The following is an 18203-nucleotide window of genomic DNA, read 5'->3' on the forward strand; positions in this document are numbered from 1 at the left end:
AGCCTTTTCCTCATAGTCTCTTATTTGATCCCAACACGAGTACGGGGAAGCAGGCAGAACTAGTGGCATTCTCCCCATTTTACTGGGAAGGAAACTTGGGCTCAGACAGTTCAAGGTTGCACACTGGTGATGCAAGCCTCCTGCTTCCAATTCTAGCTCCCTTGTTCCCATCCTTCCTCAGCAATAGGCCCTGACTGCCAATAGCTGCCTGTTGAAGAAATCCACAGTCTGCATTTTTTTGAAGAAGCCATCCCTAAATCTCTCAATTAAAGAAATTTTTATAATGCTCTATATGTCCATGATACTCTGCTTCAAACTTTATTCCAGTAGACATAACTGCGTGACCTAGACTAGTTTTAAGACACATGTTTTTTTTATGCCCTCTAGACTGCAAATTCCTGGAGGGTAGCTTATTTCATACTTCATCACCTCCATTTATTGAGAGTTTATTTTGTGCCAGGTACAATGCCAAGTACTCTGCAGCTATAATATCCTTTAATCCAAAACAATACATCTGTGAGCTAGGGGCTATAATTATTTCCATTGGAAAATGTGAAAAGTGGGACACAGAGAAGATGAGTCATTTGACTAAGGTTACACAGCCAGAAAGTGTCAAGCTGGGATTTAAACCCACGTCTGACTGATTTCAAAGTCTTCACATACTGCCTCTCACATTCTCAGCTGTGCCCAAACCTCCCTCCTCGTGCCTACCATCACAGTAAACACTCAAGAATAGTTTGTTGGGATAAAAGAACAAGTCAATGCTATTCAACACAGTTCAATACAGTTGAAAGTATCTCTATAATGGAGGGAAAACAAGTGAATTGTGGTCACAGATGAGCATGTGTAAAATTATGTGGAGGGGGGATACAAAAGACAATGTTGAAAAGGAGTGGGGTTAATGCCATATACAGAGTTATAGAAAGAGGACATAATAGGGGCTGTTGGCCCAAACCAGGCTGGAATGTCACAGAGGGTAGGACAGGCAGGACTGATCACAAGAAGGAGAGTCAAGAGAATGAGTCCTTTCCCTGGAAAGACCCACCACCTGGGCATCAGATGGGAATTTGAATCTTCCATAATAGATAATTCTATAGTCTATCACAATTTACAAAACCACAATGCAAGAGAGAGAGAGAGAGAGAGAGAGAGAGAGAGAGAGAGAGAGAGACTGAGAGAGAGAGAGAGAGAGAGAGAGAGAGAGAATAAGAGCCTGCCTTTCTCTCATTCCAAGATTAAGAGAGTTTCTGAGGTTCTAATGATGGAAGAAAAAGCTTAGACCTTTCTGTTCTCTCACTTGAGTGGATTTGTAACCAATTCCTCAGATATAGTCCCAAACAGTTCTCATGGAGAGAACAAAGAGTGACCTTGTTCCATGTCTTCATGCAAATGCCAAAAACACTTGAACAGTAGTTACCTGTTTTCAAGTCCTTTATAAATTGATTGTATGATAACCAACGGGAGTGACTATAGTTTGAAATTCAATTTAGTTGTCAAGATTGCCTCAAATGTTCTATCCCCAGTCTTTTTATATATATATATATAGAGAGAGAGAGAGTCTACACATTACAATTCACTTTGAATCTCAAGGATGGAGAACAGTCAATTATCTGACAGCAGAAAAGGGAACAGGGAAACCCACTGAGGAATCGCATCGCCTCCCATTTCACAGCATCCTTTCTCTTTATTAATTATTAAATTATGATTCTTTCCTTGGTCAATCAATTCAAAGCTGTAAATGCTCACATGAATCAACGTGACTTACCCCAGATGAAGTCTCGTTGAATTGAAGGCAGGAAGCAATCCTGCAGTGGTCGTCTTCCAATCAAGTAATTATTTACTACCCTGCCATCTGTCTTTATTTTGCTAAGCTACTCCATCAGACACAGCAGAATCCCCATGCTCGGAGATGGTCATAAATCGTGTAGTACTTACATGGAGCACTTGACCGCAATATATTGCGGATCACGTTTCATCATTTTATTCCTACCAGTGCAATTTGGACTCTTTGTTGTAGATGGCAAACTTGCTAAAAACCCCTGGGAAGCTAACAATATGAAATATTGCATTTTTTTGTGTTGTCAGGCAATAAATTAATTTATTAAGAGAAACTGTCAGCCATCAGTATTGGATGAGTTGCTGCAGTGTACAAGTTAGAATGTTATGAGCATCGATCTTATTTATATGAAAAAGTTATTCTCCTCACATAATCCTGTGACACAGTATAGAAATAATTGTCATTAGCTGGTAAATTACCTATAAAGCTGATTTCTATTCACTGCTTTATTAACTACAGTATATGGGCACTCTGAATTGCTAATATTTCCTTTAAATTATAATCTGTGATGACACTGTGGTGCCTGTGTTGGAAAAGCTATGATGATAATCATTAACATAGTATAATGCAATACTTAAGATTTATCAGGCTCTTATTAAGCCCTATATTACAGTATAATATAATGAAACACAAGCTTATTTCTTCCAATTCAAAATCTAATATGAGGGTGGTGTCATAAATTACATAAACTTCAAAACAATGCATGGAAATGTGGCATAAAGTTAATTTCTATCATTATGCTGTTGTTTTTCTGCATGTTCTTCATGTATTTGTATAACACTTTTTTGTTTACTCTAGATAATTGGTACTTATAATTATTTTATTAGCATCCAACTGTATTTTTCCTTTCTTGAGTAAGAAACAGAAATATTTCAAACATCAAAGTTGATATAAATTGGATACATCCCTTGGGAAATTAAAAGGGGATGCAGTTCACTGCCAGGATTCTTTCAGAAATACTACAAAATTTGCTTGCTGTATTGCCTTACAGGACTAAATTGATGGTGCATTTTGGTGGATGGAGCAGGAAAGGGTGGGAGTGATATTTTCCAGCTACCATCTCATCTTTCAGCTTGAGGAGATCAACATAACATACAAAGAAAATGTGTAATCTTAGTCATTTTCCTCTCTAGATCTCCTTCTTAAAAGGTAGACTGGCAGTTTCAAACAGACACAGGTTTGAATCTTACCTCTACCAATTGCTAGCCTTGTGAATCTTGGGTAAACCTCAACTTATTACCTGTTCGCTGGGGCAAAGATAGTATACTCTTCATAGGGTAGTTGGGATGACAAATGTTATGATATATGTGAACATGAAGCATAACACGTGGCACAGAATAAGTGCTAAAAATGGTTAGGGGTGACTGGCTGGCTCAGTAGAGCTTGTGACTCTTGACCTCGGGGTTTTGAGTTCAAGCCCCACACTGGGCATGGAGCCTACTTAAAAAACAAAATGGTGGCTCCTGTTGCTGCTAATGTATTAAGTTCTACCAGAAAAAAATATAAATTAATTATGAACACTGAATGAGAATTAGTATATCTTTCTGCAGATGTAAAAGATCCATAAAAGAGAATAGGGGCATAAGACAGGAAGCCCAAAGATCTCTTTGCTACATTTTTGCACAGGATAGATTCTCAGCTTTATCTTTTAAAGCTCTTCATACATAATCATAGAGTATACATATCACACAGTGGTTCTCTATCCTATATAAACGCTTGATCTTCAATTTCTTCTTCTCCCTTACAATACACTGGATTGGCTGCATCAGGAAGTTCACCTAATCCTCTTACATTGCCTTCTGTTATGAGGGAGACAATCATACATGGCCAAATAGAATCTGGACCATCAGGCACTGGCACTCTCAAATCCCTTTCAGGATTTTCCTTCCTGATGAATCAGTCAACAAAATCCCGATCCTCCTCTACCTGGAGACCAAATGCCCCAAGAGAAAAACAGGCAACTAGAGAGCTTGCTATACCTCCAAAGAGAATTGACACTATTGTGCACAATCGTCCTCAATTTATCACTCTACACTTATAAATCTACATACCTAATCATCATTCCTCAACTCTTTTGCTCTAATTTTAGAAGATGAAGCTTTTTTTTTTCTGTTTCAGACCAACTCTTCCATCCATGCCTATCCCATGATTCATCCTATTCCTCCAGAATCTTACTCCATGGGTCATCCTTTGTTTTCATTTCCATCTTCAATCTCTCCCATTATCTTGGGCCCATTTCCTCAGTGTGAAAACATGACCCTCTCTTGCATTCTAAGGTCAACAGGTCTTCCTCTGGTAAATCTCAATCTCTTTCCTCTCATTTGCATCCAAACTTCTCAAAGTGGTGGGCCACATCTATAGTCTCTGATTCTCACCTCAACCCACTCCAACCCAGATCCTGCCAACACCACTCTACAGATAAGATTTTCACTCAGATTATCTGTGCTGTGTCAATTGCATTTCAGGAACAATCTCACTGATATTTCCTGCTGTATTTGACAATGTTGATGATTCTTATTTTGAGCACTCTATTCCCGTAGCTTCTGTGACACCACAGATTCCTGGTTCCTTTATCTTTCTGAGGGCTCCTTTCCTGCTCATCCTTTGGGGGCTTTTTCCCTGTACTTTGGGGCTCTCAACTACATGCACTCTTTAGATTTTATTTTCCAGTGTCATTGTTTCAAGTTTTACCTTAACTATGAAGTCTCCTGTACCAATCCACTTGGGTTGCCATAACACATACCACAGACTGGGTGCTTAAATAATAGACATTTACTTTCTCATAGTTCTGTAGACTAGAAGTCCAAGAAAAAAGTGTTGGCGGGGTGGTTTAATTCTGAGGCCTCACTTCCTGGATTGTAGATGGCTGTCTTCTTCCTTTCCTCTGTGCTTGTCTGTGTGCTAATCTCATTTCATAAGGACACCAGCCATATTGCATTAAGTCCCACCCTTGTGATCCTATTTTATCTGACTTACTTCCTGAAAGACCCTATCTCCAAACCCAGTCACATTCTGAGAAATTAATTCGCTACAGAACTCTGGGGGAACATAGCTTGGCCCATAACATCTCCTAAATGTGCATCTCCAGCTCACACTTCTCCTTTAAGACCAGGACTATCTAACTGCCAATTGGACATTTCCGGTAGAATTTCCCACAGGAGATTGTTTAAAACTAAACCAGGAGATTGGCTTCATTAAACCTACTCTTCCTCTTGTGTTTCCCATTTCCACAGGCAGTATCACCATTGATGCAGTCAGCCAAGGGGTCCTTTTTCACTCCTCCCTTTTTCATATCCAACCAACCCCCAAATGCTGCTCTGTGTGTCTTCAAAGTACTCCTGTCCTTTCCTCTCCATCCCTAGCTCTAGTTCAGGCTGTTTCGTTCTCTGCCTTTGATTTTTACAAAAATCTTTTTGATTTGTCTCTCTGTTTCCATTCTAGCCCCTGTAACTGAAAGAGTATGAGATGTAAACCCCAATTTGACCACATTATTCCGTCACTTAAATCTCTTCAATGGTTCTGCACTGTCTTCAGATATTTCTACACTTTTTAACATGGCAAATGAGGCTTTTAAAATCAGGATCTTATATCAGCAGCCTCAAATTTCACTATTATCTGCTTCATACTTCCTACTTCAGTAACCTGAATCTGCTCTGGGTAGCCCATATACCCCATCCTTCCATAATCCTGTGTATTCACACCTTTGCTTGATGCTCTGGTCTTTGTCAGGAATGCTGTTTCCCCAACTCATTTCTCTTTCGCCCAACATTGCCTAGTTAACTCTACTCATCCACTAGATATCAAATCTAAAGTAACTTCCTCCAGAAAGACCTCTTGGAGTAAGATGTCCCTCTCTCTTCTCCATTATACTCTACAAATATACTTACTAGCACACTAATTAGTTTTGGTCTAGCCAGCACCATCATTTACACCATGTCTGGTACACAAGAGACACCCAAAAAGTATCTCTTTGTTTTAGTGTTGGTCATCAGGGGACTCTATTTTCAAGTTCATCTGAAGAGATAAGTCATGAATTAGTGCCCTTTCCTAATATTTCAATGACTATTTAGATGTGTCCTTTATCTCATTCGTAAGTTTAAACATAAGTTATAACAAAAAACTAAGTTTAAACATAAGAGGGTATGTTTAACCTCTTAAGATTAAACAAGTATACTGGGGCACCTGAGTGGTTCAGGCATTTGAGCATCCGACTTCACCTCAGGTCATGATCTCGTGGTTCTTGAGTTCGAGCCCCACATCGGGCTCTGTGCTGACAGTTCAGGGCCTGGAGCCTACTTTGGATTCTGTGTCTCCCTCTCTCTCTACTACTCCCTTACTCACACTGTGTCTCTCTCAAAAATAAATAAACTTTAAAAAAATTAAAAAAACAAACAAACAAGTAATCCTCTAAAGGGAAAAAAGCAGAGTTACTAATCTGAATTAGTGTTTCGGCCTCGGACTTAGATTAGTGATTCACAGCATGATACATTCAGGCTCATTTCCATGTTGGCTGAAAACCAGATCATAGACTCTTAAAAACAAAATACATGGTTTTTTGAGGAAAGAATTAATCTCTATTTTCTCAAACATCTTGCAGAAATTAATTCAGCAGTTTATTTTACCAAAGGTGTTTATTTTCAGTGATGCTGGCTTTGTAGTTTTGTGATAAGAATAATAATTTATGACTGCCCTGGATTATTCCATATTTTATTTTGCAGGACAAAGGCGGTTTGTGTTAGCAATGGAGAAAACACTGGGGAAGTGTATACACCTCAGGTCAGCACAAGAACATAAGCTCTATCATTAGGGGGTTTTGTCTGTATTGTGCACTGCTCTATCCCCAGCACCTAGAAAAATACCAGGCATGGAGTAGGTGCTCAATAAATATCTGTGGCTTGAATAAAGAAAGTACATACCTTGCACTTGAAGAACCTGAGAGATGTCAAACCCTTGGCTGATTCTGACTATGACCACACCAATCTCAAAATCAAATGCATCACTGAAAGTGAAAGCAAAGTGGTTATTTAAATGACCCCTTTAATCTTGAGGTTTTGTACTAATAGTAAGAGAGTCTAAGATTCTCAATTCTAAGATTTTAACATAACTAAACTATGAAAATTCACTTGAGAATACAGCCAAGAGCTGATGCCTTTTGTTAGTTTGTTTTTCTCCCTTTATGCCTTTTAAAAATGTATTCTGGATAAAGGTAACTGATTCATTTACTCTGGAACCAATTTATTCAAATAATACTGTCACCTAGAATTTTGATTAAGAGCTTGTTACATGCTTTTAAAATAATTGTTTCATTTCTAATGTAAGCAAAACAATCACTGAAATATTTAGAACAGAGAGTTTCTAGGCTGCAAAGACCCTTTGAAATTATCAGCCAAATCCCTACTTATGGAGAAAGAATCCTACAACATTTCTGACATCAAGTTCCCAGTTAAAAATATCTCCAGTTCCTTTAAGGAACTTTCACCATTGACTTTGGGCAGACTGTTTGAAACAATGCTTTTTCATGACAACCCAATGCCGTTGGCTGTCGTGCCTTCTCTACACTCAATCCAATAGAATTAGATTTTCTAGAAGGAAAAGAAAGGCTCTCTTTCTTTTATCTCTGTTCTTGTAGAATATTTTTTTTTCTCTGCTCCTAAATATGGGGCAAACCAATTAGTACTTTGAGTTCATTAAAAATTTTCTCCTTGGGGGTTCCTTTGTTCAGTCTCAAATGGATCGGAAGCCTAGGACCCTTTCCATAGAAGGTCACCCTCTACCAGAAATCATGCAGTTTGTGATTATCTTATATAGGCAAACAGGTTTCTGATAGCCAAAGTGAACCTGAATTTTCAAATAATGATATGAATAAATTCAGTGTAATATGAATATACATTCAAAATTCAATCTATAAGTGATCTTCACTTAGCAACATAGACCTAGCAAAAGTCGCCACAAAATAAATTCCTGATAAGTCTTGTTTCTAATTGTCCTTGATTGTAAAAAGGAGACAATGTGTTCCACAAAAAATATTTGGGTTCTGTGCTAGGAAGAATAATTTTAGACTTCCCAAAGACATCCACATTCTAATCCCTGGAACCTGTGAATATGTTACTTTATGCCACAAAAGGGACTTTATGGATGGGATTAGCTTAGAGACCTTGAGATGAGATTAACCTAGATTATCTAGGAGGGTCCAGTGTAATCACCAGGGTCCTTAAAGTGCATTTGGGAAGCAGAAGAGGAGGTGAGGGCAATGTGGTATGACCCATCAAGAGCTTTGAAGATGGAGGAAGAAGGCCATGAGCAGTGGACTGCTCTAGAACCTAGAAAGGGCAAGGCTGGGGAATCTCTCCTAAAGCTTCCAGAAGGGAATATAGCCTAGCCTACACCTCGATTTTAGCCCAGTGAATTAGTGTCAGACTTTTAACTCACACATCTGTAGGCTATTAAATTTGTGCTGTTTTAAGCCACTAAGCTTGAGGCAATTTTTTATGGCAGCCAATGAAAACTAATACAGATTCAAATTAAAATTAAGCCATACCTAAGAATATTATAAACATTTAAAATCTTTTATCTAAAGAAAAATTATAAAATTCTATATTATTGTAATAATGCCCCCATGTTAACAGTAATACTATGCTTTACTCTTACTCACAAAACCAATCAAAATAGTTAGAAAGGGAAATATAATACAGTATGGAGGTATGATGGTCTTCCCTTCTATATTGACCTCACTGCTGTGGTAGTAAGGTCATTTAGCCTTACTAAGCCAGCTAAGTTTTATACTAGTATAAATTTGAGCCACCGTAACACTGAACTTTACTACCAATAAGACCAATTTGGTATAAAATCCAGAAGTCTCCTTGGCCTAATATTACTGGGTTTGATTATTTTGGTCCCTTTAGATTTCTAGAATGTTTCAAAGGTGGGCACATTGGAAGATGACCCCAGATAATTTTGTATCAATTAATGGATACTAAATGACTGATGGTTTACATATGTCTTATTTGCTTCAATACTTTTTTCCCCCAAAGATGAAGATGAAATTTCTTTCCTCTCTGTCCCCCTTTTTTTCCCAGTGGTAAAGATGAAATTTTATTTTAGTATCTGGATAACAGAGAGCAGCTCTAATCTATTTCCAAGAATGGTCAGCAACTGACTGTTTCTGAATATATCAAAATGCTGGTTGGTGAACATGGTAAAATTCTACCCTCATCACCTGCTTTAGCCTTAACATACTGAACTTAGGGTATCACCAGGGGCCAAGTGGCAGCATTTGGCATCCAGACTTTATACCTTGGGGAAACACAATTCAGGAGAACGCATTTAGTACACAAGTTCCCCATGTTAGAAGGATTGTTAAGTGAATGTGTTTGGTCAGTAAACGCATACAAATTTCAGACGATGAAAATTATTTTTTTATACTTCTTTTCAATACACTAAAACTAGAATGCTTTTATAATGTTCCTTAAATCTCTCCCAAACAATGATAAATACAATGCTCATTCTAGCAGGGGCCAGGACATAGCCTGGTATATAAGAAGCACTGTGAATACATGTGCTTGTTTTGAAGAGGTGAGGGTTTCTTTCCTGTGTATTACAGACTTTTAAAGTTCAGCCAGACTTCTCAGGGCACATTCCCTACCCTGTTGTATGGAATCAGAGCAAAGCCAGACTCCAGATGGGAAATATTCCATTTTCAGAGCTTTTGACAAAAGATAGCTGTTAGCACAGCTAACATTGCCCCCCTTGAGACAAACATGGCTAAATATTTTCAAGATGGGAAGAAAGGCTCAGTTTTCTAGAATGGTCACTAAGGGTACTCTGAGCCTTTCCATATGTGTAGACTTCATTTTCACTTATGCAAAAGAAAGAACCAAGCCAGGTAATACTTTCGCTATACATGTACTATTGGAGGCAGCATAGCATTTTGGTCATGAGCTTAAACTTTGAATTTGGATAGTCCTGCGTTGGAATTCCAGCTATGTCACAACTGTCATTTTCTGCATGTTACTTAATTTTTAATGTCTGCATTTCTCCTTATAAAATGGGAACAGTATTAGCACTTACTTCAAAGTCTTCTTGTGGGAATTAAATGGGATAATTTGTGTGAAGGACATTAGCCTGGTGCCTGCTAGTCTCTTAAAGACTATCATTATGACCCTTGTCCCAAGACTTTTCCAATATATAGATACTAGATGTCATGTCCCATTTAAAACTCACTTTTTGTCCTTAAACCAACCCAGAGACACTGATATATGAAAGCCTCATATCAGCAAAGAGGCATCTGAGGCTCAGGGGTAGTAAACTCCTTATCCAGGGCTCAAAGGAGACGATGACTGAATTGGGCACACCAGCCAATCCAAGATTCCAGGTGTTTTGAAAGAACACTTCCTTCCTTACCTAGCTGCCCTTTGCTTTTAATCTTATGAATAGGTTTTAAGACTGCAAATCTTAATAATTACCTTTTTCTTTGACACCAAGTTTCCTCCACCCTGCTTCCTCTGACACTATGATCCCCTCAAGTTCTATTATTGGCAGTGTTTCTTGCACTTTGGTAAAGAATTCAGAGTACCAGGGGAATGTCTTCTTCTCAGGCAATTTAATCTGGTACAACAGCACCTGTTATGTACTGCCCTGGTTAGTGGTTTGTAAACAACAACACGTCCTGAAAGCCATCACTTACTGTATGATTCCCACATAGTTCTCAATCTCTGTCAAGGGAGCTTTCCTCCAGTTTTTTTTATATCCGATCACCAGAGTGTTGGGTTTCATTCTTCCTAAGCCCGAGGCCTAAACAGAGGAGATAAACACATGGGCAATCCTTTCCAGACCAGGAAACTACCACTGCAAATGAAAAATAATGTCCAAAAGAGCACTGAAGTAATGTTCTGAAGATTCTGAAGATTAGATTACATTTTAGAGCATGTCCTTCATGCCCGTACCCAAGCATAAAATAGAAAGATTAGTTCTAAATCATCTCAGCCATAAATGGATTATAGATGACAGAAATGTAGCTTTTCTAAATTAGCAGTCATTTGCATTTCTTCTGACACACTCATTAAAATGGTTCAATAATTTAAAATCAAGTGAGGGTCGGCTTAACCGTTGGCATGCGTGTTGTAACTTAGTGGTTCAAAGCTCATTTCCACCTGTTTTACCCATAATGTCATTAGCAATAAAATCCATGTTTGGAAAATTCTAAGATACAAGGATCACTGAAACTCGTACTTGTATTATTTATCGAAGGGTAATGGCGCTATGTCTCTAGGACCTAAGCTTCTTACCTGATAGTATCATTAATAGCCATCTTCCATATCAGGTTTCACTCCCCCCCCCCCTTTAGATGACAGGATATGGCTTCCAGTTAATTAAACTTAATTTGGCAATAGTATTGAATACCTATTAATTACAAAGTGTTATGTCAGGTGCTGTAGAAGATCAGTGAAGCATATTCTTTGGCCTTAAGGAGCTTGGAATAAGGTGAAGAAGGCAAGATACACACAAATAATTATAATTCAAGTGCACATGCAGTAGGAACTCATATGGAAGCATAAGGGAAGAAAACCTGAATTCTAGCTGTGTCTTCATGGATGGCTTCAGGGGAAAGGTGCCATTCATTCCAGATCTTGCAGGTCATTTAGAGGTTGACAAGCATGGAAAAGAGAGCAGTGGGAGTGAAGGAAGAACACTCTGGGTCACAGGAGGAGTGAAACCAATGACCAGAACAGAACACATTAAAGGGGACAGTGGCGAGCAGGAGGAAGCAGGCATTGATGGAGGGTTCCTGAAATAAACTTTGCCTCCACATCTGTTGTGTTTCTCCTAGAAATGTCCAGGTGGCACGATAACTCCTTACAGCCATCGTTTGGTGCTCAGCAGATACATGGCAGGATGGAGCTTGTCTTTTCTGTGACTACAGTTTGGGGATGTGGTCATTTGTACCATAAATTCTTAGAAGCAAAGAAGTCTTCATCCAAAATGGATGGTCATAATGGTCAGTGCTTCCCTTTGTACCCCACTTTTCTTTAAGGAAATTCAAGTGAACAAGCTTTCTGCATTGTCGAATGTTTTATGCTTTCTTCTGGATTAATATAAGACTTGCGTTCCAGGCCTGTGTCTTTTCTCTCCCTGCTTATTTCATGTCAGACCACCCATTCCTTATTGAAAATTTTATTATTTCACCAATCTTCCAAGATAATTTTACCTTAAATGTGTAACCTTCCCAACATATTTCACCACAGGGCTCCTGAAAAGTAACTCACTAAAGACTATCAGCTTCTTAAAATGACACCTATTTCCATGGTTTGGCAAATTAGTAACAGGTGAAAGGATGCTCATTGGGGGTAATAGGTCGTTCAGAAATGGCTTCTGTGTGCAGCTACTTTGCAAGAGTTCTTCAGGAATATAAGAGACGGGAATATACCAAATACTCTTAATCTCCAAAGTAGTACAGTTTTTTTCTCTCCTGACAGCATAAGCATCAGTGTCACCTGGACGTCATCCTGAATTTTGTCATTCCTGTAAACGGTAACTCCGAAAGCAAATACATCATTCAGTACATATAGAATCAGGGCTTTCCAACCATATTAAAGCCAGAATGATTAGAAAGCCAAGCCCTACAGTTTCTTGGAGTCTCTTGGATTGTTTGAAGAATGGTTCACCATTCTATTATGATCAGAACTGGGGAAAGACTCTGTGTACTAATTATGGAAGGGGAGAAAAAAAGGAAAGAATAAGGGAGAAAAAGATAAGAGAACCAAGGGCTTCCGTGTTGAGCCACAGAGATTATTACATTTTACTCAACATTCTGGAAATAATTTAGGAGGATAGGGAGATTTTTACGCCCAGATCACCATGCATTTATTTAGTCGAATCTAGCAGCTTGCCCTCGCGCCATTCACAGAAGAAAAAAGGAGCAGAATGCCTGACTTGAGTATTGCTATATGCAGTATGAGATGCAAAAATAGTTTGAAGTTTTAATAGGATCCTGAATGTCGTCAACCATCAGAACAAATTTGCATTTCAATAAGTGTGGGGACAGAATGTATGCTGGTGGCCAAAGGCAACCTCATTTCCCATTTCCAGCATATCATCCATAGTTCATTGTAATAGAACCTCTCTGCTTTTGTTTTAGTTTTGCCTCTCCTCAGGAATTCGAAATGAGTTCCTTAACCATCTGCATTGATCTCTGATGCTGGGCTGCCTAACGGGAGCCATTCACTTTGGGAGCCTCATTAATAGCGAGTGCTAATTGTCTTTTGCCTCCGTACTCATTCCCTCAGTGTCAGCCTTACCTGAAGGAGACTTCGGACACCATCTCTGAAACAGTCTGCTGCCACTGCAGCATAAAAAGCCTTGATTTTGTTCTTGATAAGCCAGGCCTGCTTTTTTGCCATGCCGCTGTTCATCTCTTTAACACACAGCTTGCGCGGTCCCTGTACGACACGATGAAATATTGGTTAGAAGCCCTGCTATTATCCATTGCGCTGCTGTTGTTTTCTAAAGGACAAAAATAGCCAGCAATGCCCCATCGAGTTAAGAAGTGGGAAAGAGGGAAAAACACCTCACTAAACAGGGTTCACGTAGACTCAACCTTTTGGAGCAGGCCTCTGCTGCTCCCATCATTCACTTTCCACCCAGAATGTCCAGATGCATTAACACCTGTTTAATTAACTGCCTCATGCCAATGAAAGAAAGAGCTGAGGGCATCACGGCACAGGAGAAAAATACTGAAAATGCGAATGAAGAAATTCAGGATAAATACACAATCAACCTTTGACTCAGTAGCAAGAGGTATGTTTAAGAACACTAAGGAAATCTCAGCTAGACCCCAATTGGAAGAAATGGGCAGAGATCTTGGCAGTCAGAACATGGTGGGTTGACACTTTCCTTGTGTAATGTTGACCTACCCCCATCCAAATAAATTAAGATTTCCCTCTCACTCAATGAATTTCATGGGAACAGAAGTTCATATACCTGTGGCATAGGAAGAATACGGGAGCTTAATAGAGAAGAAGGTAGGTATCGTGGTGGTAGATGAAACATTTTATAATTTTAAGACTTGAGCTCTGGAAATTCATTTCAACTAAAAATTTGATTCTTTTTCTCCTTCCTTACAGGTCCAAGCCAAGTCTTTTCTTTGCAAGTTTCAAATCACCCCTAAAAGTGTTTCTGATGATCTATAATGTGCCTGATAGGATATGAATCTATTTTCCTAGGAAATTCTTCCAACTCATGAACAGATTAGGTATGTTGTTGAATTGTCTTAGATCTCTTACAAGCTACCTAAGATCTTGACGAAATGCCATGTGTAGGTCTGGAATGAGGCTTAAGATTCTGCATTTCTAACAAACCCCCAGGCCATGCTTGGAGTCACAGTCTTAGAGGGTCTTTCACTAGAGAGAAAGGGCTTGGGATATATGAAAAAGATACCAGGATTTGTGGTCTGCAGAAGTGGTTTCAAATCTAAAATTGGCCGTTTGGAAGAAGTTAATTATTTCTGAGTGTTGCTATAATTTTCTGAAAACAGGGATAAAACCTCTAGCCTGCAGGGTTGTTTTGAGCAGTAATGATAAAGTGCCCAGTCTGATGTCTGGAATATAGTAGGTGCTCATTCAAAGTTGGATGATTTTTATAATCTTAAATGAGTTTTCACAATCTTGTTGGAGCCCCAGACCTATTTCTACCACTGTGTTTGTTCTATGACAGAGTTTTGAATTGGGAGCCAGAGGCACTGGCTGGCTGATACCCTGGTGTGTCATGTGCCTTTTCTTGGTGTGGGTTCTACATTTTAAAAACAAGGGAATTGTCTGGTTCATCACTGTCCAGTATGATAGCCCTTATCCATTCGCTGTTGAGCATTTGCAACGTGTCTGCTCCACACTGAGATGTGCTGAAAATGTAAAATACACACTGGATTTTGAAGCCTTAGGATGGAAAAAAAGAATGCAAAATATCTCATTAATATTTTTTATATTGTGCATATTGAAATAATAATATTTAGGATGCATTACATTAAATAAAATGTATTAAACTTAACTTTTCTTGTCTCCTTTTACTTTTTTGATGGCTGCTAGAAAATTTTAAGTTACATATTATGTTTCTATTATGCAATACTAGACAATCTTTGGTCACTTCCATTTTAATATTCTATTTGAAATGGATCAGATTCGGGGGCGCCTGGGTGGCGCAGTCGGTTAAGCGTCCGACTTCAGCCAGGTCACGATCTCGCGGTCCGGGAGTTCGAGCCCCGCGTCGGGCTCTGGGCTGATGGCTCAGAGCCTGGAGCCTGTTTCCGATTCTGTGTCTCCCTCTCTCTGCCCCTCCCCCCGTTCATGCTCTGTCTCACTCTGTCCCAAAAATAAATAAACGTTGAAAAAAAAAAAATTAAAAAAAAAAAAAAAAAGAAAAAGAAATGGATCAGATTCGTTATGTACTAATTTTAGTATTTTTTCTAGAACTTGCCAGCTTTTCAGAAGACTTGTCAAAAACTTTTTAAAACAGTTTGGGTGGCTTACATTAAAGTTACAAAACAAGAACCTTCAAAGATGATGGGTAAGTAAAGATACAGGGAGGACAGTTATTAAGCCAGAAGACCTAACCTAAAGAAAGATATGCCATTATGGATAAAATTCTGCTTAGGGTTCTAGAATGTCCATGCATTTTGAACCAATAGTTCTCTTTGGGCACTCTAGACTCCATCAGCTGCAAAGAAAGAAGAGATATTTTTTCAGGGAGGCTCAATGGTAACAGTATCCATGTGACAGAAGAACAACCAACAGCTAGAAAAGGTATTGGGCCATCAGTATATTGAGTTGTACCACAATGACTGTGCACCCCTGGGGAAAGTGGCATTGATTTAAATAAATGCAGTCTAATGTATGTCTATTATTGTTACAAAAATCCAGATTAAGCATTAATTGTGACAGAAAGATGTACTTTAATGCCTAAATTTGCCATATTGAGAAGTCATAAAAATATTTCAGACAGAATCTCTCTTTGCTAAAAGCGATTATAGTATCATTGTAGCACACTTACTAATGTGAGGCAAGGCTGCAATACAAATGTAGTAAGGAAAAATAAGCTAACAAAGAGGGAACACATACTGGAACATAATTACTCTCAACATTCAAATATGTCATAGTCACAAAAATGGATTTTGCCACTCAATTAAAATATTATAGAGATTAGCTCAGTTAGGATCCAAAATATGAATGCATAAATTAATTCAGGATTTGAACAAAGAAGCCCTAAAAGTCTTGTACATATTATAACTTTGACATTGATTGAGAAAAGGGTAAAGAAATTCTAATTATTTAGTCTGGAGAAGTAGTTGATGGGATGCTACCTCAAATAAATGAATATTACGAAAAGAATTTGCGAATGAGTTCCAACATCATTAGGTCAAATAGAGAAATTTGGGCCAAAAGCAATGTTCTTTCCAACTTTCATTTTTCAAGACACTGAGAGTCTTACTGCTCTGTCTTTGCTTTCATTGCCGCTTTGGTTGGAAGTGTGGGAAAGAGAATTTTTCCTTTCCGATTTGGTCCATATTTCATCTCACCATGTGCCTAGTGCCCATTCTCAGGTCATTTCATTTTTCCTGCATTGTGCCATGTCACTCTCTTATGAACATCATGACAGAGCCTCGATGACTAAAGAATAATAGAAGCATCTATAAAAATGCATCAACTTGGTGGTTGTGAACATTGAGACGAAGAGGTTGAAGATAGAAGAAAAAATGAAAACTTCAGTTTCCTCTGGTTCATCTGTGATTGAACTGCCCTCTGCTTTGCCAGAGTTAGGAGTTGGTTGTGTTCCCTGAGTTTTCTGAAGAGTGTCTTTGAATTCAAATAGAGCTTTAGGTTTTATTAAGATGTTTTCTAAATTTTAAGAAAAAAAAAGAGAGAAAGGAAAACAGTAAGGGTGAAATTCTGTTAAAAGGGGATCTACGTAAGGAAACTGGTCAAAAGCTATCTGTCATGTCCTTTACCATGAGAGGAGAGCAGGACAATCAAGGTTTAAGGAATGTGAAAGAGTAGGCAAACATTAATCAAAATAGATCTACATCTTGGCACACTTATGTGAAATGAGTAGAAGAATGCCAACAAACCTCAGGTAACATTGCCTTTGGAGAGGGGGAGAGCCATGTGCTAAGTGGTTTTAACAAGGACTTCAGCTTGAGCTGTGGTTTATTTCATTTTAAAAGTGAGTAGGAACATTTATGACAAAAATGTTAACAGTCATTAATTAAAAGAAGTAGGATATGGGTGTCATTTTATTTTATATAGTCTAATCATATGAAATTGCCTGTATTCAACAGTTTGGACCGACAAAAATGTAAATTTCATATGCTTCGACATAATATTTTTCTTAATGTTTCAAAATAAAAAATAGAAACAATCTAAAAAAACTTTATTTTTCAGCCACCAGAACAGCACAATGTACTTAATAAAAGATGCCACCGTACACTTGAAAGTCTTTTGCAATTTTAAGACAAACAAAATTTAGAAAAGAGCTAAGTATTGCATTTGGGGGGCAATAAAGGCTTTATCTGATTTGCATTCTAAATCCCAGATCAATTGGATCAAGTTTCCATCTTTAAAGTATATTTGTCCTTGATTTGTTTTCATAAAAATTACCCTGCCTTTAAACTAAAGCTGAGAAGTATGTGAGTGAGTGACTGTTGCGGCATGCACGATGCCTTCTCGCACGGGGAAGGTAAATGTGAGATGGCACCAAATGAGCAAGGTATACCCAGAGAACTAAGGGTACATAAACCCAAACTAAGTTATTGTAATGATTGATTTTATTATCGCTCTAACTCCTATGAATGAGGTAAGTGAGGAGACTAATTGACAAAGAAAGGCAATGTGTTTTTATGTTGGGAAAAGAGGGTAGAACTGGTGGAGATTGCAACCCCTGACTTAATACTTGCTTGTGGCTGAAGCCCTGAATTAGACTACGCTTGACAATATGAGAAGATACTAGAAGGTGGAGTCCTACTCCCTCTGATCTTTCTATGGTGATAAGAATGAAGCACAGAAGAAGAAAATTACTTTTGTTCCGATTTTCTTTTCAATGTTTTATATTTTTGAGAGAGAAAGAGACAGAGACAGAACGTGAGCAGGGGAGGGACAGAGAGAGAGGGAGACACAGAATCCAAAGCAGGCTCCAGGCTCTGAGCTGTCAGCACAGAGCCCAATGCGGGGGGCTCGAACCCATGAACCGTGAGATCGTGACCCGAACCGAAGTCCAAACGCTTAACCAACTGAGCCATTCAGGTGCCCCTACTTTTGTTCAATATAAAGCCTCCTGGGATATAAGTATATCAATGATTTATCGTGTGGTAATTCAAAGGAGAAGA

At 38.6% G+C, this 18203-nt stretch overlaps 1 protein-coding gene across 1 annotated transcript in view; it reads right to left on the reverse strand.

Annotated features, from left to right (window-relative positions):
• Positions 1-18203, reverse strand: part of SLC12A1 (solute carrier family 12 member 1) — a 102710-nt gene that overhangs the window by 21683 nt on the left and 62824 nt on the right. The window contains 3 exon segments of the mRNA XM_030318241.1: positions 6754-6836; positions 10521-10627; positions 13132-13272. Coding sequence (XP_030174101.1) covers positions 6754-6836; positions 10521-10627; positions 13132-13272 — 331 coding nt within the window.

Source organism: Lynx canadensis, chromosome B3, assembly GCF_007474595.2.
Source record: "Lynx canadensis isolate LIC74 chromosome B3, mLynCan4.pri.v2, whole genome shotgun sequence".
Taxonomy (NCBI): domain Eukaryota; kingdom Metazoa; phylum Chordata; class Mammalia; order Carnivora; family Felidae; genus Lynx; species Lynx canadensis.